This window comes from Leptidea sinapis, chromosome 23, assembly GCF_905404315.1.
Source record: "Leptidea sinapis chromosome 23, ilLepSina1.1, whole genome shotgun sequence".
In the NCBI taxonomy this organism is placed as follows: Eukaryota; Metazoa; Arthropoda; class Insecta; order Lepidoptera; family Pieridae; genus Leptidea; species Leptidea sinapis.
Window position 1 is genome coordinate 1489551 of NC_066287.1, and position 26423 is coordinate 1515973.

Consider the following 26423-nt stretch of genomic DNA (forward strand, 5'->3'; position numbering starts at 1 on the left):
TAAACTAACTGAATACTGGTTTTTCTTTAAAATTTTACAAAATTATATTTGTGTCAGTTTTATTTAGTTATATAAATTTAAAGCTTGTGCAAGGCAAATGATTGTCCATTTTTTTTTGGAGTGGAGGAAAATACATTTAACTTTTTTGGAAAAGGAGGTCCTGAGAGAGTCCGGAGACCTGGTGTTAAATGATCAGCGACGCCCACATTATCTTGCAACATCAAAGAAATGACGGGAGCGTTGCCGGTGGAAGGTGTACGTGTGATTTTTGGAGGTACCCATGTCGTATCGTCAGAGATTCACCGCACAAGGAAGCGCATTCCACAGCTTTGTAGTATGCGGAAAAAAGTTTATTGAAAACCGGACTGTGGAGGACCGTCACACATTTATATGGTGGGGATGATATCCTAATTTGTGGCGTGTCGTGCGAAGGTGGAATTCGGCTGCAGGAGTCAAACGAAATAGCTCTTCAGAACACACACACATAAGCAACGTCTTTACGCAGTGCAAAGTGATCCATTCGTTCACAGAGCCTGACAATTCGAGCTGTTCTGCGTTACACGCGGTCAAATGGTTCGACCTGATACTGGGTTGCGCCAAACAAGAGGTGAAAGCATATGTGGCTGGACCTGCGCTTTGTAGGGCGCTAGAATATGGGCTGACTTGAAGTATTTCCATATCTATTTATGACGCCCAGCTTCTTCGAAGCCAATTTGGCCTTGCCCTCCAGATCACCACCGCGCAATCACTCAAGATTTTGAGATCCAGATTCCGATACTATGCGAGGCTTTGTCGAAGAGTGATACGATACGAGGAAGGTGTTGTCGAAGAGTTATTCGACAAATGGGAATTTTTAGTGGTAAACGCGCAAACTTGAGTCTTCTGGAGGTTAAATTAAATAAGTTTCAATTTACCTAATATTAACATCTACGTATAAAGACCCTGAAGCAAGGACCGTGTGTCGGGTTTCACTTACGCAGACACCTCATACTGTCTTAAAACGTCCTCTATGCCTGTACGTTAAATAGCTTTTCTAGCGAAACGAGTGTGGCCAAAGATGGTTCACAGCCGCATTGAGTCATCCGACTATTTATTTACGCCTCACAATAGCTGTTAAAACTAATACAACTTGTCACATTAGTGCTACATTTTTAACAGCTGGTATTTGTGAGGAGCAGCTGCTGTCTGAAGTAGGTTGATCATATATCCTTGTGGGTCACCAGAACCTTTAAATATTAAATAATAATTACTATTTTAATCGTATTGATGAGTAACAAAATCGATAAGTAGGTACATGCAGGAATCACTGAACTACCACGCATGACAGCGGGCCTTTTGCGTAGTGTCATTGATTGTTCCTCCATCTTACCCACCTGCCTAAATAATTCACATCAAACAGTGAATTTACTATTTTCTAAGCTAAATGACTTACGTTTGTTAAATAAACCGATCCAAAAATTATTACTTTAAAACGATAGGGACCTACACATTTCCATTCACTTTGATAAGTATGTTTCAGTTTCATTTTTTCAGTTTTCATTACAAAAACATAAAAGGAAATAAATAAAACAAGTAATTAACAATAATAACAATATTTATTTTAAGCTATACCTATGTTTACACTTTTTTTCGAATGAAAAGTCTGTGTGAAATAAAAAAGAAAGACAATATGAATAATTTATACATGGTCTTATAGCTTGTTTCAATAGCTTTCAGTGACAGTCACTCAAATCACCCTAGTTATTAGCATTTTATAACTACACGTAAAATAATACGCACGGGGAAAACGCTGCGCGAGCGCCGAATGCTTGCCGATCTAAGGTGTACATCGAGCGGCGGAGCGCGCCGATCCGGAAAGGTTAAAGATGGTCTTTAGACGACTGTGGAAATTATATTGGATCGTTTATTTACCGGTTTTCAGTTATGACCTGTGGTTAAGACAAGGAGCAAACTCTATGGCAGCGCCATTATGAATAGAATTTACGAAAGCTGAACCGTGAAATGAAATGCTTGACAAGAGCAGTGTTCTATCGTTCCACGAAACATAAAAATAAATAATACTTGATTTGAAATTCAATTGTGTAAGTGTAACTGTAATTAATAATTATTTGGTGTATTTGCTGTATATTCTTATTTGCGTCGTAAATATATCGAGCAGCATCATTCGGCGATAAGTACCGGTAAATACTTGTTCTAATATCAACAAAACACAAATATAACACATATGAATAAAATATGTATCTTTTATTAAGATTTAGTGGATAAAAATTATATGTTTAGTTTCGTTGTGGAGTCAGTGACGTATTTTGTGGCTTGTCACTTTCGGAATACACTTTACACGGGTCATTTGCAGTTGTTTGTCTTTCCCTGTGTTCGTGATACAGAATTATTACAAATAAAACAACATTGTTCAGTTGATATATTCTATGATAATACAAATAGCACGAAAATATCTTGTGTTAGGCCTAAGTACATAGTATTTTGCCGTAAATATTTCATGTTTATTCCTTAGAGCAAATGTCATGGGAAAAGTGAATTAAGGTTATTTATGTGATAATATCTGTAAGTAAATACACAAGTTCGGTCTAGTATATATAAAGATTTTGTGTTTGTCTGTCCTCAATAAACTCCTAAAACAATTCAACTATTTATAATAAAATTTGAACACTGAGTGCAGTTTCGTCCAACTTAAAGTAGAGGATAGTTTAATTTTTCTTCAGTGGTCATTAAAGAAATCCTATGAATGAAAACACAAAGGTACGGGCAAATATTGTTATCTCCAGATATGAATATAGAATCTAGTACTATGTCACTTAATTTACAAGATAACTTAGAACTTGATGTTTAGGAGAGACACATATTGATTTAAGGGATATTTTTTTAAATATTATTGTAGCTAGGTATAAATACAATACATAATTATTATTACATGTCTACTCACCCACCATATATTCAAAATACAGCCACAAATAACATAATAATGTAGTATCAAACACATTTTTGTCACTGTTCTATATCTGCATTAATCATCTCTTTTAACTGTCACATAATAATTATCTTTATTACAATAAGAACAACCTATTATAACTTTCCTTGTTTGGTATAAATTTACAATAGTACTAAATAATATTAACTGTCATTACTACATATAACTAAGCGGCTATCAAAACTGATTCACCATAAAATCAAAATCTCCTTATTCATGGAGGTCAAGGAAATGACACTTAGGTATGAATGTCAAAAGTTTTCTTTTTATATTTACTTCCACTTTGGAAAGGGTTTAATGAGAAGAAGTGGAAGACGTTTCATCTTTTTACAAATCATTTCAGTTACTCAGTCTCTCTAGTCTTTCGCTCATGACTAAGGATCATGGTCATCAACAAGTGGTCCACACTTGGAGTGCCACACTGACAACAAAGCTAAACCTTGGGGATCTGGAGTTTTTATTTGTACAGTCCATCTACTAGGACATCTGCCTCGGGCTTGCTTCCCATTTGTGTTCCCAAATACAATTAATTACTCCAGGGTCTCATTACCCCAAATGGCCAAAATAGTAAAGAATTTGTTACTGGCATATCATGGACAGAGGGTTTTTATCTTGAGCTGTGAGAGGATCAACACATTTGTTCGCTTGGCCGTCCAAGGTTAACACACACCTCCAGCACCATATCTCCAAGGCATCAATCCTCTGCCACTCTCAAGCCCACACCATATAGAAAAATGGGGATTTCAGGTACAATGTATGTGAAATGATGCAACAAAAATACTCAAACCTCAAATAGACAATGCCTTTCACAAAACTTTAAAAAAAGTAAATGTAAATTAAAACATGAGTATTGAGTACAGTAGATCCATCATTCCACACACACTCTCAAGGTGAAGAGCGCAATTGTAGTGCCTGTGAAAGTGCTTTCTTTTTTTGTATTAGTATTTTGTACTCTCATTGTATTTAGGGTTTTTCATGAATCCTATGCCTTGTAATGGGCAGGGTGTATCAATTACCATCAGCTGAACATCCTGCTTGTCTTGTTTGTTATTGTCATAAAAAAAATGCAACTCAAATTTGAATCTGTTGTCTTAACTTGAAATTCTTCATGAATCTGTAATCCCACATAAAAGGAAGTGACTTTAAATGCATGTATTTGTGTCCACATTTAATTATTTATTTGTCACCTTGACATGGCTAGTGCTGTTAAGGCTGTCTTTGAACAAGATGGTTCCTGACATTTTACTGAATAGGCATAAAAAGATAAGAATATGAAAAATAAGTTGTATGAAAACATTTACTAAACACCCCCTGTGTCCTATACAAACAAAATCTTCCAGACAGACCAATTTTGCAGATCTGTGCAATGGTTCCCCTCTACATTTATCAGGTCACCTGTATATGTTATGGCTGGACATCAATTCTCATTTATAGAATTTTTTTTTCCATTTCAGGCAAGAATGTCTTTTGCGGGCCGTGGGCGAGGTTACTCTGGCAGGCATCATGCAAGGGAGACTCGACCAGGAGATGTTGATACAGATGAGTTGAATGCTGTTCGAACACTGGCTGAATTAAGTCCCCGTTCCACAGGTATGTGTACTCACCTCATTCCATTATTGTAATATAACATTAACCCCGAAAAAAATATTTGAAATTGGAATATTGGGATATTATTACATAATAAATGAGATCCAAAGAGTTGACATAATTGTGTTGCTGTAGAAGTTTTAGGACTTCTCATCAAAAATCTGCACTGATATAATATCAAAAGACATTTCATATTAACATACCTCACATATTTCGCGGCTTGCGTTCATTGATGTACAATAAGTAACTAGAATCACAATCAAAAATTTGTCTGAAGCAAAACTGTGTATATGCATTTATTAGACAAAGTTTTCGTAGAGTTGTGTTTCGTCCGCGCTTTGAATACAACGACACGCAAATGACAGAGTTAACTTAACTAACTTTAAAACATTAAGACTTAACGATTTTAATCATTTTGCGACATAATTACATTTCAATAGCTTTAACAAAATGTTCTTGCCTCGTGCTCGCGTCCGAGCCTCTGTTAGCCGTTTATGTTTATGTATCCGTATATACAACGACGTTCTGATATTTTTTGACGACCTTTTAATAGCTGACTCAGATTCTAGTAGTTTATTGTACGTATTGCTTGCGTTGAATTTTTCTTATTTTTGTAATAAAATTTTAAAACGTATCGAATCTCTCCATTAGATTCACTCATTTTTACACAAAGATAAACAATGAAGAATAGCTGAAAAGAACATTTCGCTGTAATATATATATTATAAGGTATATACAATGACGTTCTATACATATAGACAATGCACCTCATACAAAATCAAAGCCGAGAAATGGCACATGCCACAAATGACACCATAATAACCTTAGACAGCGATGTCTATATATTTCTGCGTTAACTTCAGTTTTTCAAAATATTATTGGTCAATAGGCAGAAATGTAAACACTTTTTCAGTTTCAGCTGCGTATTTAAAATTTAGAACCCGATTTGGACAGTGACATCAGTGGAGTAGCAGTTAGGTATTTTTTTTAACCCAGACGAAAAAGAGGGTTCGTCAGTCTATCCTTATCTTCCGATCAATATCTGTTCAGTGGGAGGTTTTTTACGTTTTTAATAAAAAATCACACTCACATTATAAAGGGGAAAGTTTGTATGTTTATTTATTGGCTTGTGTTTACATTTGTTACTTCTTTCTGTTCTAAAAGGATTTGCATATATAACCTCGAGAGAAACTAATACTCAAATATAATATTTTTATTTACATAAAATAATTAGTTAAACTGGTTATTTAAATGTTAAGTTTCTTGAATTAAATAACATTTGTCTTTTAGACTGAGATATCTTTTCCAGGGTATCTTTTTGGTATATGTAGAGTAAGCGGACTTTAACATATATTTGTACGACAGCTTTAGTCAAATTTTAAATGTGTTTAAATCCAAAAAACTTAAATCCTTAGTGGTGAAATATAAATATGTTTATTTGGTTTGTAAAATCTCTCTCTTGCTACCAACTGGCACCAATTCTCTTTTCATTATATCGTGAACGGGAAAGCTGAAAAATATTAGCTTATACATATTTGCGATGTAAATAAGTATCAATTATCACTAGGTAACGATATTTCCGTGATAACGTGTAAATAGCACTAGTATGTAATTGTTCACGTTCTTGTAAGCTGTTCACATTACACAAAATACAATATTGATAATCATTGTTCACTAGGTCTTTAAAAAATTTTAACCATAAAACAACCGACTTCAAAAACACTATTCCAAAACAATGAATATAATATGCACTAAAAAGTATAAATCTATTCTCTATATTTTATTATATCTAATTCTAGTATTAGCTTATTGTTATTTTTGAATCGGTGTCCTCCCGCCGCGGCCTCGCTCTCGCCTCTCACCTATAACTATATATGTAGTTACACACCTACCTTGGCTGACACCGACTCTAAAATAACAATAATCGTTATTAGAATTTGATTTATTATTAAGCTTGTGTAAAAATACGCAATTATTTTTATACTTTTTAGTCCATATTATATCTATTGTTTTGGAATAGTGTTTTTGAAGTCGGTTGTTTATTTGTTGAATTTTCTTTTTTTTTTATATTTTTAGTGAAACTGAACTACACAAATAAATATTTTGTCTACATATGTGTAGATCTACTAAATTTTGCAATGCAGCAATTAACGTAAGTGCATTGCAATTTTATTATAGACAATTAAGAAATTGATAAAAATGTAAGTCGTTAGGAGTTCCATTGATCATCATTTGACTAGGACAATTACTTGACCATAACGACGTGACGGTAGGTGACCTAAATATCCGGATAGCATAAAAAAGATTCGGCCTAGTATCATTAATTTACTCCTAAGAGTTGAAGAGTTCCGTTACTTTGTCCTGGATCCAATAAGCAGAACCTAACCAAACTATCACCAAACTACCTTTGAAGGATATCCTTTCCAATAAAAAAAGAATTATTGATATTCGTAAATTTGTTGCGCACATACTTATAGCAAATTTAAGCCAACCACACGGGAAGCACCTGCTTAAAAAAAAAGAATTATCAAAATCGGTTCACCCAGTCGAAAGTTCTGAGATAACAAACATAAAAAAATCATACCGAAGAAGTGAGAACCCCCTCCTTGAAGTCGGTTAAAAAAAGCGACTCTATTGTATTCATTTCTGACTGTGTCCTTTCATCTGTCCCATTCTGTCTGGAGACTTATCAATAATTGTACCATATTTAATGAAATAATATTAGTTTTATTTAATAACTTGCGCTTTTTGCATATGAATTATATATTAAATCAAATAACCTTAGAGATGATAAGTAACACCATATTTTTTTTAGTCGTTAATGTATTATTTAAGCACTTTTTATAGCATAGTTAGGCTTGTTGATTGACACACAGTTGACACACGACTAAGGAGAAAAAGTGTGCTTAAATTGTCTTTAAGCACACTTTTGCCGTTCCGTTATCAGACTGCGAATGATATGTCCATATGTATAGAACGTCATTTTATGTAAATATATATATTATAAGTAGTTTCTTCTTTTAGTGTAACTTTTTTAATGTCATGGAAACCAGCCTGATACAAATAATACCGCCAAAGATATGTCGTTACAAGATTATACTTACTATGTGCGAAAATACTTTTTCTCCAACTAATGTTTGTAAAACAACTTAATGTAGCACATATTATATTATGCTTCGATCATCTATACGTCTAGATAGAGCCTCTTGCTCCTAGATAACCGATGACAACAGGCCAGGTTTATTACTTTAGTGTGCGTAACAAGCTACGCCTTACACTCGCGATTTGTGTGTCATTTTGTGTTACTTTGCGTGCATTGTTCAAAATAGAGGTTAACTGTCAACCTCCATTTCTTTTCGACGTTTTCACAGCCGTCACAGCATAGATACTAGAGAATACATACATATATACCTGATGTCATAGTTTATCTAGACGTATAAATGATCTAATATATCATGCCATATTTTTCACGTATTTCCGACTCACTAATTTCATATTAACATATCATCGCTTCATAATTTTAATTGCAGCTAAACGAAAACTGGCACTTATTTCAGACGCGACAAAAGTTGATATGAACCCAGACTTGAGAGAGACAGAGGTAACGCAGGAGAGAGTGAGAGATAATGATAATGATGACGAATTGAACAGTCTGTTGTACGTTGATGACCTATACTCGCCGCTTCTGGTCTTGGTAAGAGCATAATATTTAATTTACGTACCTACGTACAATCTTGAGACACAAGTTTGTGTGTTCACCACTAAAAAGTCTTCCTATGTCGTATCCCTTCGATTCGAGATCACTACTCTAACTGCCACAGCCGGTATACTTGGCGTCGATATATTGAGCGACGTTCAGTTCCGTGGTCACTTGGAAGAGAAAGCCAAACTGGCCTCTTAAGAGCTTGTTGTACTCAGTAAGGCAAAACAGTACTTCACTAAAAGCCACCACCTGCAGCTATATATTTAATAAAAATGTTCTCACCTTTGGGCGGGCTCTCCCCAGTACCAGCTTTTTCCATTTGCCGCATACAACGAAGAGCTGCTTGAATCATCAACGATCAAGTCATCTCCGATCGGCTTGATTCTTTGGTATTGCGTAGAGATGTGGGTTCTCTCTGCATCTTCTACCGCCTTATCACGTGGACTGCTTAGAGGAGCTGTTCGGGTTGATTCCAGCGTCCGTATTCCACCACAGTACATTACGTCAAAATGCAAAATAACTACCGCACCATGTTGACGTCTGGCATTCCATAACCCCGCGATTAGCAAGAAATTTATTGCCTCGCACAACCACTTTGTGGAATCAATTACCTGCAGTTGTTTTCCCGAACTGATGCGACTTAGGAACCTTCAAGAAAAGAGCATACCTTAAAGGCCGGCAACGCATCTTTTGAAACCTGTTGTTGCGGATGTCCATGGGTAGTTGCCTCCAAATCCCCTGAGGTAAATTACTTTTGAGACGTTTTTGCACCTTTTTATAGTATTTATATATTTACAGGAATTCTAAACTTGAAATTTATTATTCAAAATATGATTTAAATCACTAATTGAACGTCAAAAACCACCAAATATTTGATATAATATGCCTCAGACTTAGAAATAATCTGGGCTTTTTTTTAACTTTTTTACAATTTATATGTAATATCGTACAATAACATTTATAATTAATTGGGCTGAGGGCATTCGCTTCATTCCCAGTCTATGGTATCATTGAGAAAATAATTTATGTTATAATAACCTATCTCACACAAACGTTTTTTAACAATTATTTTGAATTTTGTTACACATTTGCTTGTACATTTTCTGGGATCTTGTTGTTAAAGCATAAACATCGCCCCATAAAAGTCTTACTAGCTCGACTTAACCGAGTAGTAGGCATAAAATATTTTTGTTTGTTCCTTGTGTTAACAAAATTCGTGTGCTTATGAGCATAAAAAACATTATCAAGAATATATTATAAAAACTATAATTATAGCTAAACAACTTCACACACTGTATGCAATGTACTGCTGCCCTAATATTTTTTTTATTGAAGATATACTTATTTCGGTGCGGTAGGGCAAACTTATCAGAGTGAATTTTTACTATGCCCGTGCGCAACGCCACCGATATTCGACACCCTGACTGTTAGTTGGTGAACTAGACCATTTGTATCATACTTCATCTACCGTAAACCTCTTGTAACTCATATGTCTACTGAGCATGAACTGACCAACATGTACATAAATAAATTTCAATATGTGTAAAATGTTAAATAATAAAAACAAATCACTTTTTTCTATTTGTATGAAAATCAACAGCAACCCACACCACTCACATTTCTTGATCCTCCTTATACAACTGCTGCATAAAATATTATAAAATAAACGTACATAATTCAGCTAATTTATGTGTTATAATAATATTTTCATTGGTTGTATTTAATACCTTTATAACAATATTATTCTTTCTAAAAATGTAAAATAGCAAGAGGAAGTTATATATGTTTTTTAAGGATTTTTATTTTGTTACGCCAAAGAAGTATCTCGCGTGCGTATAAAAGTATAGTACACACTTTTTTTTTACTAGCAATTAATACATCAATGGAAGTACAATGGAGCGACTCGGTTACAAATTAATATTGCCGCCATTTTGTTATTCTCTCTATTTAAAAATCTTAATAATTACAGCTAGATCAATTTGCGCCTGGAGAAGATGGTATTCAATTCAACAGGAAGTTGAGACAGTTTGAGAACACTGTGACAGAACTGTGTCCCGATGAGACCCGATTACAGTAAGTTTACTTTACTATAATACAGGATGTACTTTAGTGTACAAGATGTACTTTAGTGTACAAGATGTACTTTAGTATACAAGTTGTACTTTAGTATACAAGTTGTACTTTAGTATATATCATGTACTTTCGTATACAGAATGTACCTTAGTATACAGGTATCATATTAGTGGAATTGAGGTACAACAAGAAACAACCAGACTCACATCATCCTCAAAAATTGTCTGAAGCAAAACTCTGCCTAAAGTGTTCAGTAAAAAACTGTTCAAATAACAGCACATCCAAACGTAAAAAGGATGGAGTATAAGGTAAGGTGAGTGCCCCGGTAAAATTAACTAAAATTGTGTAACTTACTTGACGTTTCTAATAATTTTGCTAAATATTTTTTTTTATGGTATAAGAGGACAAACGAGCGTACGGGTCACCTGGTGTTAGGTGATCACCGCCGCCCACATTCTCTTGCAACACCAGAGGAATCACAGGAGCATTGCTGGTTTTTAAGGCATAAGCCTTACGTATTGTTCCGGCAACACCACACAAGGAAGCTCATTCCACAGCTTTGTAGTACGTGGAAGAAAGCTCCTTGAAAACCGCACTGTGGAGGACCGCCACACATCCAGATGGTGGGGATGATATCCTAACTTGTAGCGTGTCGTGCGAAGGTGGAATTTGGCGGCAGGAATCAGGTTAAACAGCTCTTCGGTAACACTCCCCGTGATAAATGCGGTAGGAGACACACAATGAAGCGACGTCTCTACGCAACTCCAAGTGATCCAGCCGTTCACAGATTAATTATATTATTATATAATGTTATTTCAATTACTAAAACAAAATGTTTTTGCCACGTGGTCGCGTTTGAGCTTCTGATGAGCGGAGGTACACAATTGACCATAGACTTTGAACATTACCGCCTCAAAATAAAGTGTTAATTTGAATGAATGTTTTATTTATATACAACTTCGCTCGGTCATTTTTTAAGACCTTTTAGGCGATTGGGAGTCTTGATCGACTTCTACTTTACTAATAATTAATTATTAAAAGGTTTATTTGGTTCAAAAATCAGAAATTTTGTAACTAATAGCAATATTATGGACATTACAGAACCAAAATGGTATCTAGTCAGCATTATGTTGGGAATTTTACTTCTCAACGCTCGTATTCTCTAGAGACCGAGACACAGACTTCGAGAATTAAATATTTATAATCCTCCAAGTCTACTGCTGCCATAAAAATTGACTTGAAAATATAATTAAGTTCCAAACTTTCAGGCAAGCATTCGCTAGTTTCCGCGGCGCGGCGCTGCAGAGCGCTGTGACGTCACGCAAGCTTGCCACAGTGGGTGCGGCGTTCACCCGCCAACAAAGACAGGGTATGCTACGGACGTCGCTACTCAACATCATGCAGGGGACTTTCTCAAGTAAGTGTATGACAATTTTATGTTATGTATTTATTTTATTTTTTCTACTCTACTTTTATCTGTCATTTATACAGTCACAATCAGTAATTTATGTACATACTTTATTGAGTCTTTGAAAAACAATATGTTATGTTTTTAAAGTGATAACCCTCACTTCTAGGATTAATACATAAATAAAATTTGAAAAACAAAATTTTATGAAATATGCGGGATTCGAACCCACGACCTCCGGCGTTCCGTGCCGGTGCTCTAACCAACTGAGCTAACCGTTAGAGTACCGCCTCGCTATAAAATTCTGTTTGCTTTGTTCAACACTCAGGTTGTAGCTTTAGATTTACAAGAGCGACATCTCAAGTCAATTTCCTAATATGAAAATATTGGGGTTGAGTAGGTTATCAACTGTAAAGTAGATCCTGTAGATGAAGCCATAACCATAATCAGTTGGTTAGAGCACCGGCACGGAACGCCGGAGGTCGTGGGTTCGAATCCCGCATCGTTCATAAAATTTTGTTTTTCAAATTTCTTTGAAAAAGCCAATTCTCTACGGCCTAAAAAATCATTGCTTACCGTACTATAATGTCGCCATAAAAGCACAGTTGTTTTGTTGCCACCGATAAATAAATCTAGGTTAGGTATGGTAGGTTGATAGAAACGTTATGTAATTCGTAGTGGGTTCATACTATATTACATACTTAATATTTTCTTGTTTAAATAATTAGACAAATAAACATTTTAATGTTAGCTTAAGAAAAAAAACTTGCTAATATAATTTGCCAAGATGCTGCTGGGTATATTTTGTAATTTTCAATTTTCCCGAGTTGGCTTTATGGGGCCTTAGCCATTGCTTGAAGGGAAAAATGAAACCACTCACCAGAGATAAGTATGTATACAATATATTTGCCGCCCATTTAAGCTCGAAAACTTCTGGCATTTGTTATGGTCGTAGAAAAATTATTTTATGCGACGGTCAAAAAACGCTTGTGGCGTCATTCATTGCGATGACGCAACCCACGCCACTCGTGTTTTTAGACCCTCATTATACATAAACTCTTAAGTTTGAACACGATTCACATATTGGATACATCACCTTACAAACTAATTTGTATTGTATAATACAGTCATTGTAAAATACTCTATGGATTTGAAAAGAGTCGTCGAGTTTCTCGTATGTTCTTCTCGCGCACTCTACTTTTTCCGAACACGTGATAGATTCAGTAATTTAAAATTAATATTTATAGTGACGCTTCAATAGCGCTTGGTTTAAGCCTGATTGAATAATTTTTTTTTACTTTGACTTTAAAAATTTCAATACCTTTTCTCTTGCAGAGTTGGAAGTACTCGAGCGAGCTAATCCGGTGTACCTGATAAACGCTGCCAACTTGATTGGAGATTATTTTGCAGGTCAGTTTATAATAATTACGATAATAGAGTTTTGTAAATATGTACATACAGCTAAATTATTTTCGAAACTTTTTTGCATTTGTATGTGTGTACGTGTGTGTACCTACGGCACAGTAGGTTCAGTATGGAAACTAAGCCTTGTTGATAAAATACTTACCTACATGTGCACACAATCCATTGAAGCAATAGGGTTGTCAGGTAATTTTTCTAACCGACTTTAAAAAAGGGAGTTTTGGAACGAAGTTCCTTATGGGGCTTTGCAGAGCGTAAAAAAGTACAAAGCGTAAGATTTTTATGTATAGTGTATGTTTGATAGCTATACAGTGTATAATGCAATATTATAGTCTACATGATGACTGTTATGTAATATTTTTAAACAACATTTTATAGAATGTTTTTCTTGTGATTTTTTATTTAAAGTTAGTTTTTAATTTTCGTTGAAAATAATTTCTTTTTAATCTGAGATGGCGGATGTGACTTTTACGATAAAATCAAATTGGGTATCATTTTCGAGATTTTCGGGAGTGTCAATTACAAATATGACACCCATTTCAAGATCCAAGATGGCGGATATGACATTTTCAATAAAATCAATATGGGTATCATCTTTGAGATTTTCGGGAGTGTCGGTGAGCACACAGTTTTATTTCAAAAGTCCAGCATTATCGGCTTCAACACTCTCGAGAATCATTTGCAAACTTGGATTCACAAATTTGACTACCACTACTAGTTTCAACATCCTCAAAAACTATGAAAACGACACCCATGACGAAAAAAATTGTCAATTTCATGCAGCCACCATCTTGGATTTACATTCTGACACCACTATCTATTTCAGCACCCTCGAAAACCATGAATACGACACGCGTGACGTAAAACTTAATAATTTTTTGCAGCTGCCATCTTGAATTTTCATATTGACAGCACTAGCTGGTATTGGTTTCAACACTCACGAAAAACATGACAAAACACATGTAGGTAAATATTTTTGTCTAAAATAAATAAATATACAAAACATCCTACAAAACCATTAAGGCGCTATAGTCCTAAAAAGTAACATTTTTAAAAATCTACTTAAAATACTTCTACAAAAACTACGGTTCCAATTTTTTGACATGTTTATCTTCATTTCTTTATCTAAATTATCGCTGTTTCGAAAACACGATTACGAAAAAAAATCTCGATAGATTTATTTTTTGAAAAATAGTCTTTTTTATTTGAATTGTTTATATTATCATAAAACTATGATAGCTATAAACTCAAAACTTATTTTATTCGATAGTTTATTAGTATTTATAAGTTTTCACTGTGGGATTTATCAATACGCTTTGTGAATTATTTTATATTAATTTTTTTCGTAATAAACCAAACGCGACGCCTTGGTTGCATGCGCGCTCAAGCCAGCAATACGCCCGTGACCACTGTCAAGGAAGGTACTGTGTTCGTGTCTCTCGGGCTCACGTTACGTAAGATTTTAGCAAACAAGTACACTGCGGGAATCATAGTAAAAAAATAATGATGATGCGGCAGCGTATTTGTTGAAATATATAGGTAAATGTAAGTCGGAAAGTACTAAAATAAAATTAACGTAACATTATTTTGAATATTATGCCACGCGGGATTTTTGTATATATGTACTTTAGGGAAGTTAGATAAATCCAAGGTGACCGCCGCACAAAATTATGATTTCAGCAATATGGATATCGTGTCCGAGGTTCTCGAGGGTGCAGATAACGATTTTGTGATCATTTTTGAAATCCAAGATGGCCGCCGCACAAAATATAATTTCAGCAATATGGATATCGTGTCCGAGGTTCTCGAGGGCGCAGAGAACGATTCTGTGATCATTTTTGAATTCAAAGATGGCCGCCGCTCATAATTATGATTTCAGCATAATGGATATCGTGTCCGAGGTTCTCGAGGGTGCAGAGAACGATTTTGTGATCATTTTTGAAATCCAAGATGGCCGCAGCACAAAATTATGATTTCACCAATATGGATATCGTGTCCGAGGTTCTCGAGGGTGCAGAGAACGATTTTGTGATCATTTTTTAAATCCAATATGGCCGCCGCACAAAATTATGATTTCAGCAATATGGATATCGTGTCCGAGGTTCTCGAGGGTGCAGAGAACGATTTTGTGATCATTTTTTAAATCCAATATGGCCGCCGCACAAAATTATGATTTCAGCAATATGGATATCGTGTCCGAGGTTCTCGAGGGTGCAGAGAACGATTGTGTGATCATATTTGAAATCCAAGATGGCCGCCGCACAATATTATAATTTCAGCAATATAGATATCGTGTCCGAGGTTCTCGAGGGTGCAGAGAATGATTCTGTGATCATTTTTGAATTCAAAGATGGCCGCCGTTCATAATTATGATTTCAGCAATATGGATATCGTGTCCGAGGTTCTCGAGGGTGCAGAGAACGATTGTGTGATCATATTTGAAATCCAAGATGGCCGCCGCACAATATTATAATTTCAGCAATATAGATATCGTGTCCGAGGTTCTCGAGGGTGCAGAGAATGATTCTGTGATCATTTTTGAATTCAAAGATGGCCGCCGTTCATAATTATGATTTCAGCAATATGGATATCGTGTCCGAGGTTCTCGAGGGTGCAGAGAACGATTGTGTGATCATATTTGAAATCCAAGATGGCCGCCGCACAAAATTATGATTTCAGCAATATGGATATCGTGTCCGAGGTTCTCGAGGGTGCAGAGAACGATTGTGTGATCATATTTGAAATCCAAGATGGCCGCCGCACAAAATTATGATTTCAGCAATATGGATATCGTGTCCGAGGTTCTCGAGGGTGCAGAGAGCGATTCTGTGATCATTTTTGAATTCAAAGATGGCCGCCGCACAAAATTATGATTTCAGCAATATGGATACCGTATCCGAGGTTCTCGAGGGTGTCGAGGACGAATTTTGAGCGGTGGCCATCTTGGATTACAAAAATGATCCCAAAATCGTTCTCTGCACCCTCGGGAACCTCGGACACGATATCCAAATTGCTGAAATCATAATTAAGTGCGGCGGCCATCTTGGATTTCAAAAATGATCACACAATCGTTCTCTGCACCCTCGAGAACCTCGGATACGATACCCATATTGTTGAAATTATAATTTTGCGCGGCGGCCATCTTGGATTTCAAAAATGATCCCAAATTCGTTCTCTGCACCCTCGAGAACCTCGGATACGATACCCATATTGTTGAAATCATAATTTTGCGCGGCGGCCATCTTGGATTTCAAAACTGATCCCAAATTAGTTCTCTGCACCTTCGAGAATCTCGGATACGATATCCATAATGTTGAAATCATAATTTTGCGCGTAATCTAACATTTCTCTCATACGTCGATAAAAAAGATTTACTTCAAAAACGCATAAAAAATATTATCACAGTAATTCCGTACTCTAGCACAACTGTAAGTTTTATAAAATATTAAGCGGTTCATTCTGGGTCGGCGCGCGTTGACCCGCATCGCTCGGTTCGTTCTCAGTCTTGCCCGACGCCCGTGTCCATGCGTACCTATCGAATCTAACGTTCGCGCAATTTTTACCTAAAATGTTGGGAAAACCTCGCCTTAAACCACACTCATAAAAAAATGATAATTTTATATTGCAGCCGCCATCTGAGTGTAAATTGTGAATTATGTTCACGAATCTATTAGGTATAATCGATCTCACGGACTTATAATTCGAATACCTACTGATTATAATAATAATATTATAACAATAAATAATTCTTATATTATACTATATTACAATATAGTTTAAAAAACGAAAACTGGAGTTTTGATGAAGCCGAGTTCAAATAGCCGTATACCACGCAATACGCTGGCATTTTTAAAAAGCTCGCGGAAACAAATAACAACGTGACACTCGACTTATATTGACCACGAAAAACGCTTAGGAGCCTCGTTGATGCGCATGTTTGTGTGAGTGTGTCATTTCGAACGTTTGTAGGGAGTTTCCGTACTGGTACATATGTCTACTGTGCCTACAGTCAGCAGATAAATAAATAAACCAATACTTTTATTATAATTTTTAAAGCCAGATTCTTCAAATTATGGAACTAATAATATTAATCGATATTAAAATAGTGAATATTAATATTAAACATAAGTTTTAATTCTAAATTTCTTCAAACCTAGACATTTCGCACTCATCCTCAACCACACTTTCATCTGATTTAATCATCATTTGTATTAACTTTAATTTGTTTTGATATTATATCTACAATTTCATCTGTGCCTTGAAATTTCTAATGACTTTTCAATAACATATTTTGCATGTCAATTGACGAAACAATTGATTATTCATAGTATTATGTTAACGTCCTATTAATAATATGATGTTAATAGTCAGACCTTACAACAATTAGTAATAATAATTATTTTATAATGTTTATAAAGTAGTTGTTATTTATTTGGCATTCACCATTCGACTTTTGATTGTCAATATATTTTCTTCTTTAAAATGTAACGAACCTTTTTATCCTAACTGTACAAGGAAATTATAATTTCAAGTTAAGAATTTCTGTAAATATACGAATAGTTTACAAATGTTGTAGGCGTTATTTTGTGGAAAATGTTATTATTTATCATATTGTCATAAGTGTTAATTCTGCTTAGATTTGGTAGTCGTTTGTAGAATGCACCTGAAGTATATGTATAGTTATACATGTGTAGCGTAGTTGCATCTTTTTTTTAAATGATAATAAGGGACGAGACGAGCAGGACGTTCAGCTGATGGTAATTGATACGCCCTGCCCATTACAATGCAGTTCCGCTCAGGATTCTTGAAAAACTCAAAAATTCTGAGCGGCACCACAATTGCGCTCGTCACCTTGAGACTACGATGTTAAGTCTCATTTGCCCAGTAATTTCACTAGCTACGGCGCCCTTCAGACCGAAACACAGTAATGCTTACACATTACTGCTTCACGGCAGAAATAGGCGCCGTTGTGGTACCCATAATCTAGCCGGCATCCGGTGCAAAGGAGCCTCCCACTGGTAAGTATCTACGCGGAGCTCTTTATCGTTCTCAAATCAGCAGTGCCTCAGGGCACTAGATTTTTCAGATACACCAAAATTGAGAGTGCCGTACGGCACCGTACTCCCTCGCCAAGTTCTGATTATTATTTTATATTTATTACTTATTTTGTTCTTAAGATGGTTTATTTGACATGGTCTTATAGCTTGTTTCAATAGCTTTCTGATGCATTCACTCAAATCATCCTTATTATAAGCAATCTATTGCTATACGTAAAATGACAAAATGACAGAAAGCTGCGCGCCGCACGCGATCAGAGAGCGCCGGTTCAACTCTTAATGTGCTTGTTTTGTTTCACTCGCATCCGGATACTTCTCAGCACACGCCCGCCCTTACGGCTTAGTGTTTGGGATTTTACACGTCGCAGTTTAGACTTATGAGTACATCAATATTTTTCAATATACAATTAAAATTAATTACTAAAAAGTACAATAACTCCTGGGAAATATGTACAGTGACAAGCGACCCCATTGGTCAGAGTTAATTTTAAGTAAAACAATGGCGACATACATCAATTTTCAAGCAATCTTCTGCGGTAGTTTTGTTGTTGTTATGAACTATGACGTCATTGTTCTCGTTCACGAAGCGCACTGAAATGGTTGTCGTTTATGTTTCCGTCAGTTCGTAATTTTAGCAAACATTTTTTTTGTCCTTTGAGTTACTTTTTTGGAGTTTAATTTTGAATATTATATAGCGATATGGGCTATCGAATATGGACATTTATCTGTGGGAGGCTCGCTTGCACAGGATGCCGGCTAGATTATGGGTACCACAACGGCTCCTTATTCTGCCGTGAAGCAGTAATGTGTAAGCATTATTGTGTTTCCTTATTGTATTAGCCACCTGAACGTGAGAGTTGAACAAGGCATACCAAGATTTATGAACCATGCGTCACTCGAACGGTTGGCCCGGATGGTAAGAGCGCTCAGACGGTACCCGAGAGGTCGCGGCTTCGAGTCTCGCATCGTTAAAAAATTTTGTTTGTAAATGTAATTTTTATAATTAACTGAGTCGAAGGCTTCATCAGCTTGTCGGTGTCGTTGTTTAATACAATTTTTTTTATTTTACAGAGGCAAGATTGTGCAACGGCAAAAAAGTGCATATTCTGGCCGCACCGCTACTGAAGTACCTGCGCGCTATGTTGACCAGCGATGACGTCAGAGCACATAGGAGCCTGGCCACACAGGTATGTTGCTATTCAAATATTTAATTAACAATGAGCCTTATAAGTTCATGGTTGCTACGAAGGCAATGGAGAACCAAAGTCACCGATATAGCCCAGATGGTTGCGAAACCGAAGTGGCAGTGGGCAGGGCACTTAGATCGACGGACAGATGGCCGTTGGGGCAGTAATGTCTTCGAATGGCGACCATGTACAGGAAGGCGCAGTGTTGGTAGATCCCCACAAGACAGACTGATCACCTGTCAAGATCGCCGGAATACGTTGGATTAGGGCAGCGCAGGACCGATCGTCGTGGAGATATTTAGGACAGACTTTGTTCAGCAGTGGACGTCATCCGGTTGAAATGATAAGGATTCAAAATCACTTTTTGATTCTCAAAAACTACCACCCATTTGAAAATATAAGCCACAGTTTTTAATACAATTTTGTCACAATGTAATATATGAAGGTTTTTTTGTTAATTTTCAGCTAATGCAAAATGGACGTGAACTCCTCTCTATACTGTCACAGGAATTAGATGAACTGTCGAATGCTATTCGTCTTCGGTTACTCTCACCTCCGAAACCAAGCATCATATGGCTGCTACTGTCTGCAGACTTGTGCCTTAACAAATTCCTCCCACTACCAAACACACTACAACAATTCTATGCTGCACACCTGGATCTGTCTAATGAAGAGAGTTTCAGTGAGGTGTCATATGGCTCATGGAAAAGCCCCGATAAGGAAATACCAGAAAACATCTCGCAGAATTTGTCTCAAATTAGCTTAAATCAAGATGATGATGCTAAACCTAAATTAAGACCAATATTAGGCGCAGGCGCAGCTACGTTAAGACAAGACACAGATGATTCATGGAACACAAAGAGCAGTTTGAGTAAACGGTACGATTTGAACTCTTGGAGGCAGGAAGAGGAAGAACCAGTTTTCAATCCTGCTGTTCCACCACCAAACTTTGTTCAAGATATTCAAAGCACAGTAAATTATACAGAGAATTACTCGAACTATTTACAGCAAGGCGATGGTACTTATATACAGAGCTACAACTATCCAAACGAAGGTGTTCCACAGCCTGAAAAGGTTCATAATGAAATGCAGAAGGCTTGTCGGAAAGATGAAGGCAAAAAAAACAATTGGAATAAACATTCCTCTGATGACAACATCAACGAAGAAGAACAATTCCGTTCAGCATCAAGAACCTCACGTGAGTCCAAACCGGGTAAGGCAAGAACTGATTTTGAAGGGAAGAATCTACCAAAACGACATGTCTCAGACGTACCGAGGAATCAAAAGTACTGGGATCATGACGATCGTTGTGATAAGGACTATAACAGTTAGTGTCAGTGATACTCAGAAATTTTATAATTAGTGCTAATGTGATGACCCTTTGGGTTGTGACTTTATTTATAAATTTGTCAGAAATTCTTGTGGAAGATGCTTAACATAAGATTAGTTAAATTTGTAATAAATTTTCATGTACCATTGCCATAATGGCGAGATGGATTTTGACAATTCATATGATTTTTGGAGTAACGAAATTTCTTATATATTATATTACGGCAAAAGTAATTAATCTGATTATTATTGATAATAACTGATCATTATTTATAATTATGGCAACAATTTTATTAATAATTTGATCATCCATTATTGTTGTAGTTAATTGTTAATATTGTTACAAAATATATTGCACAATCATCCTGATCCTGCCACTTCGACTACATCCGGCTCGAAGGACCAATGTTGGGGCGGGGGTCAATTATAAAAATATATACACAGTCACTCCTGGGACAATGTCCAAATACTAACTAACTGAAGTTAAGATATTGAAATATAATAAAATATATAACATCAGCAAATCATATTGCATGGTGCTGCTTACATCCAAACCTCTGTACGGTTTTTTAACAGTACAATTACATTTTTCAATACCACAATTTATTTATTAATATTACCAGTAATTCACAACTATTTAACATATTGAAAAACCCCATGTCAATGCTACTGCACCAATTATATGATGGTTTGACATTCAGATTTTAGTCTATTTTTTTTATATTTAGAATATAACAGATATTTATATAAAAAAAATAAGTATACTTTTATTCTTTAATTTTATCTAAGACTGGATTTAGTTTTCTTTAAGATTCCATTAGTTTTGCTCAATTCTAGTAGACAACAAATTGACTTTTTTTTACTCGAGTTCTTCAAAAATAATGAGGAATAAATTATGCATGCATGCAAAACTGTTTCCCGTTGCCCCGTACATAATCATGACAAAATGTTTAACTGTTAAACAATTCTGGGTGATATAGATGACATATTATAAATTTACAATTATTTTGTCTCGGTTCCTGTACAGAATATCGGACTAGGTATTATTATATACATGTATGATGACCATTTAAAGCGGTTTACCCCAGCGCCATATTTAATCATGACAAATAATAATAATAAATTGTGTCACACTAGTTTTATGGATTTTTAACCCACCACCTCCCTTCTACTGTGATGTCGCATTTTTTTCAATAGATCAGACAGCGAGTCAGTACTATCATACAACTTAAACCTACATTTAGCCTTATAATAAATGTAGGTAGTAATATTTGTTTGGATGAGTTTACATGACAAATGTGTTCATCTACCAAGTTCCTTGCCGCACAATGTAACATTTGTTTAGAACCCCCTCTGCCCTTTAAGTGTGACGCAATTTATGAATTTTTAACGCCAGATGGGTCCTTTTTGCATGCAGTGTTGGCATGTTGCTCCAACCAGCCCAGCTCCGTCTAAAACTTCAGAACACTCTTGGGAGTTTGCAGACTTCTCGAAGAGACCTCATATTCACTAAGGTTTTTGCCTGCACATTCCAGGATCACATGAGTGACTGTTTCATCCTCAGCCAGACATACTCTGTACGTAGGATTGTCTGTTAATTCTGATTGTTATTCTGTACATAAAAATATTGGATAGAATAGTCTTTTGGGGTTTTAAAGAAATTCAAATGAAAAAGAAACGAAATTTTTGTTATTCTTAAAACTCAGAAACACATGCTAGTGTAGTAAATTATGTTTCAATGCAATGTATGGTAGTGATACAAGAGGCTTTATAAATAACATACAACCTGGCTTCTTTATGTTGATGTTTGTTATGGTCCAGTATCCAAGATCAAAGCCCCGTATAATATTCTTGTATATATACACATTACCGCCGATAAATTACATCCAAATTTGCATATTATGTATCGATAAATTCTCTAGGTTATGGTGCATTTATTGATTATGATGTAACTTAAATTTAAGTGTAATTTAATTAGATTTTATAATGAGATTTAGAATTTGTAACACATAAAGAAAGTTGGTGAGTGAAGTATTCATTAAGTCATATGCGACTTTTATACTAAATTAATATATCGCTTGCTGTAAGTAAGATTAGCTCTAACTATTTCTGGAAAACTAATTTGTAAACGCAATGTTAAATATTGAATTATTTAATTAAAAAAAATTGTCTATTTCCTATCAAGACCTTGCAAAATTATGTTTTATATTATCTCCATTATTGCATTTATCATTAGCTCTTTGGTCTAGTGCTAAAAGGGGCAATATAAATTTTTGCTCTTAATAGTGACATAATTTTCTAAAACTAGAAAGCAGACCGCAGAACTTTAAGGTTTTTTTTTGCTTTTACTGTAATAATAGCAATGCTACAAATTACCTTGAAGTTTAATAATACCTAGAATAAAGTGCCTCAAACTATATTTAATTATCTGTATCTAGTAACTATGTTTTTCTGATGAATACTTTGCAGCAATGCTCCTATTTAACTTACCATGTAATGACGTTCTCTACATATGGACAAATCACGCCGTATAAAAATAAAGCTAAAATATAGAACATGCCACAAATTAAATAATAATAAGCTTCAACTGCTTTACTAATACATTGCCGCATTTACTCCACTGGTTTAAAATGTTATTTGTCAATAAGCAGCAATGTAAGACATTTATTCTGTTCAGGTTTGATTCGGACATTGACAGTTGACATATGAATAAGGAGGAAAGTGTGCTTACATTGTCTTTAAGCACACTTTTGCTGTTTAGTTATCAGACTGCAAATCATATGTGTATAGAACGTCTTTGCATGTATTGATAAATCTTCTGGAATAAATTCTGTTTATTGGATAATGCCTGTTCTCCCTCATTAATATTAAGTCTTGACTAACTAAAAAACCTGGCTAATCTATTCAGGATTGATAATAAACTGGAAGTCTTGTGCTATATATCCTTTGTGGATTTCTACAATTTGTATCGATATGAAATATTCCTAACATGTTGTGTATTTTATTACCTTTGCTGCAGAAAAAATATCTCAGCAAGTGCCTCCACATCGCTGTAGGTGGCTTGTAGAAGGTCATACGAGATATTGAGTCCTATTATGGTCTATTTGGTTGGACCAGCTGGTCTGTGATTGACCTCATGGTCGTCTATCCTTTATCTCTACCACAATATCCAATTTTTCCAGATAATTGATTGACTCCAGGTTTTCAGTACAGATACTCACTACATTTTCTTGGGCCAACAATTTATGTAATTTTTTTTAGTATTTAATAGCTATTAAAATAGACTAATTATAAAATATATTTGTAAATATATTAACTAGTGTCAGATATACTGTATCGTTGGTTGGTAAAGCGACCACATTAGCTCAATACTTGATGTTTAGCACAAATTGATTGTAATATTACTTCTTTTAATTATATGTAATAACGTTTAGATTTATATAGTTTTATCAGAAGAGAAATATTTCTTGAATATATTTGATCTCGATGTGTTGATTTGCTTAGACTCTGAACATACGGTTAGTTTTGATGTTAATTGAGGTATGTCAGACTGCTATTCTGGATATGTGCTATTTTGAGAGAAATTGTATGTGAATGAATATGAGCTCCAGAAAAGTTAGTAACATAGGTTGATGGTTATGCTGATCTTAATATCTTGAGAAATTTACACCACTTTTTTTTTCTAACTAAACTCTAGACATGTGATTTAGGCATATGAATTGTTTTGCCTCAAATACTTAAAAAAAATTTTTTGACTCCCAACTTTTTTAACCCACTTATTGCACAACACAAAATTTGACTAAGCAGCAAAATTATGATAACACAAAAACACGTGCAACTGATTTCGTGTTTGACATGCCTAAATACGAGTACCGGTTCACAACACAGCTCATCGGTACTAGCATGGACAGGAGTGGGATGCCACTATTACACACCACCCGATCGCTTTCTTACTGTGATTTGTTAGATATCGAAATTACAAGTATCTATTAGAAATACATACTAAAAATAATCTGCTGTTATTTTTTATATAGTATTTCACTCATAAACGAAGAATGCTGGCCTGCTGTACGTTCTATGTTAAATACTTATCATTATTGGAAACACCGCGTATTGCAACGGGATGAAACCTTTACACAGTCCGCGTGACGTCAGCAAGCCATTCGCCACTGAGCAAACGTTAGGTACTTCTGATTGTTTATGTTTGATGTCTACATGTACTTGGTGTCTTAAAGATGGCGCCCGGTCACTATCTCAACGCGCGGGCATTATATAACACTTTCACATACACGCACACACCAAATATACAAAAAATATTAACAGTAGCCAATAGTGATTATTTGCGATGTTATGGTGTGATTTTAGCTTGAACGATTCAGTACCCCGCCTTACCTCAGTTGATTGACAGAATTGTTTGCATTGGGTATTTGGAGTCTACTAGGACATTTTCGATGATTATATACTGCAATATTATGTTATTGTTGTAGATATTAAACAATTTTGATGACATGGGCAACAAACCTCAAAGATTTTTGCTGGCTAAAATGTACAAATTTGTGGTGTATTTCCAAGTATTAAATTGTTAGTAAAAAGAATATGGCACTGTATACCTAACCTATTATGAGTCAATGTGTTGGATGAAAATATTTCACCATTCATGTTTGAGCTATATTTAAATATTATAATTATGGATAAAGATGTTCTATACATATAGACAAATCACGTCGTATAAAAACATAACTGAAATATGGAACATGCCACAAATTACACTGTTAATAAGCTTTGACTGCTATATATCTATACATTGCCGCATTTAATCCAGTTGTTTCAAAAAGCAGCAATGTAAAACATTTATTGAGTTCAGGTTTGATTCGGATAGTGACAGTTGACACACGACTAAGGAGAAAAGTGTGCTTACATTGTCTTTAAGCGCACTTTTGCCGTTCCGCTATCAAACTGCGAATGATATTATGTCGTTATATGTGTATAGAATGTCATTGATTCTATGAACGTGGCATGTTTAGCTAATTATTGCTCTGGATAATGTTTTGTTGGCTTTAAAGTCCAATTGGCTTAATAAGGTACCAATAATGTTAATGCATTGCAATCTAATTGTTGAAAAGTTTACAGGATATAAGTTAAGTGTGACCGGATAATAGTTCCGTAATCCGATATCGAAAGTACGTTATCTAATCACTAAAATAACACCAGTATTTTTTTTAAATCAAACGACAGTACAAAACTTTCATATTAAACACTCCCATAGATCTAGTATGAGACTAGTAGAAAGGTTTGGTTTCCTTATTTTAAAAGTTTATTTTAGCTTAATGATCTTATAGGCAACTGTTTTTTAACTTAACAAAGTAATAAAATTATCTTTTATCATTGAATAATATTTATTTCTTGGTAGTTACATTTTTTTTATTCGAAGTGACATCCTTGTTGTGCGATACACATGAACTTTCTTCTAATCTCGTGTTAAAAATGTATTTAAGGGTTTAATATAAAAAAAAATGGATACTTCTCGTTTGATTTTAAAAAGTTATTGACATCATTATACTGATTAGGTAACGTTCTTTCTATGTCAGTTTAAAGTTTCTTGATATCTGTAATAGTTACGGAACTATCGTCTGGTCACACCCATAACGATTACAGCCTGTATATTTTCCTG

At 35.1% G+C, this 26423-nt stretch overlaps 1 protein-coding gene across 3 annotated transcripts; it reads left to right on the forward strand.

Annotated features, from left to right (window-relative positions):
* Window positions 1-1936: 1936 nt before the first annotated feature.
* On the forward strand, window positions 1937-25174 carry LOC126971384 (uncharacterized). Of its 3 annotated transcripts, none has more exons than XM_050817689.1 (8): window positions 1937-2081; window positions 4441-4576; window positions 8104-8267; window positions 10246-10349; window positions 11618-11766; window positions 13093-13167; window positions 19308-19423; window positions 19889-25174. In XM_050817689.1, the coding sequence occupies exons 2-8, from the start codon at window positions 4447-4449 to the stop codon at window positions 20753-20755; spliced, it is 1605 nt and encodes a 534-aa protein (XP_050673646.1). In that variant the 5' UTR covers window positions 1937-2081; window positions 4441-4446; the 3' UTR covers window positions 20756-25174. The 3 variants fall into 3 exon arrangements, with proteins under 3 accessions (XP_050673646.1, XP_050673645.1, XP_050673647.1); XM_050817688.1 differs by having other exon boundaries at window positions 1964-2180; XM_050817690.1 differs by having other exon boundaries at window positions 1964-2180; window positions 8131-8267.
* The last annotated feature ends 1249 nt before the right edge of the window (window positions 25175-26423 follow it).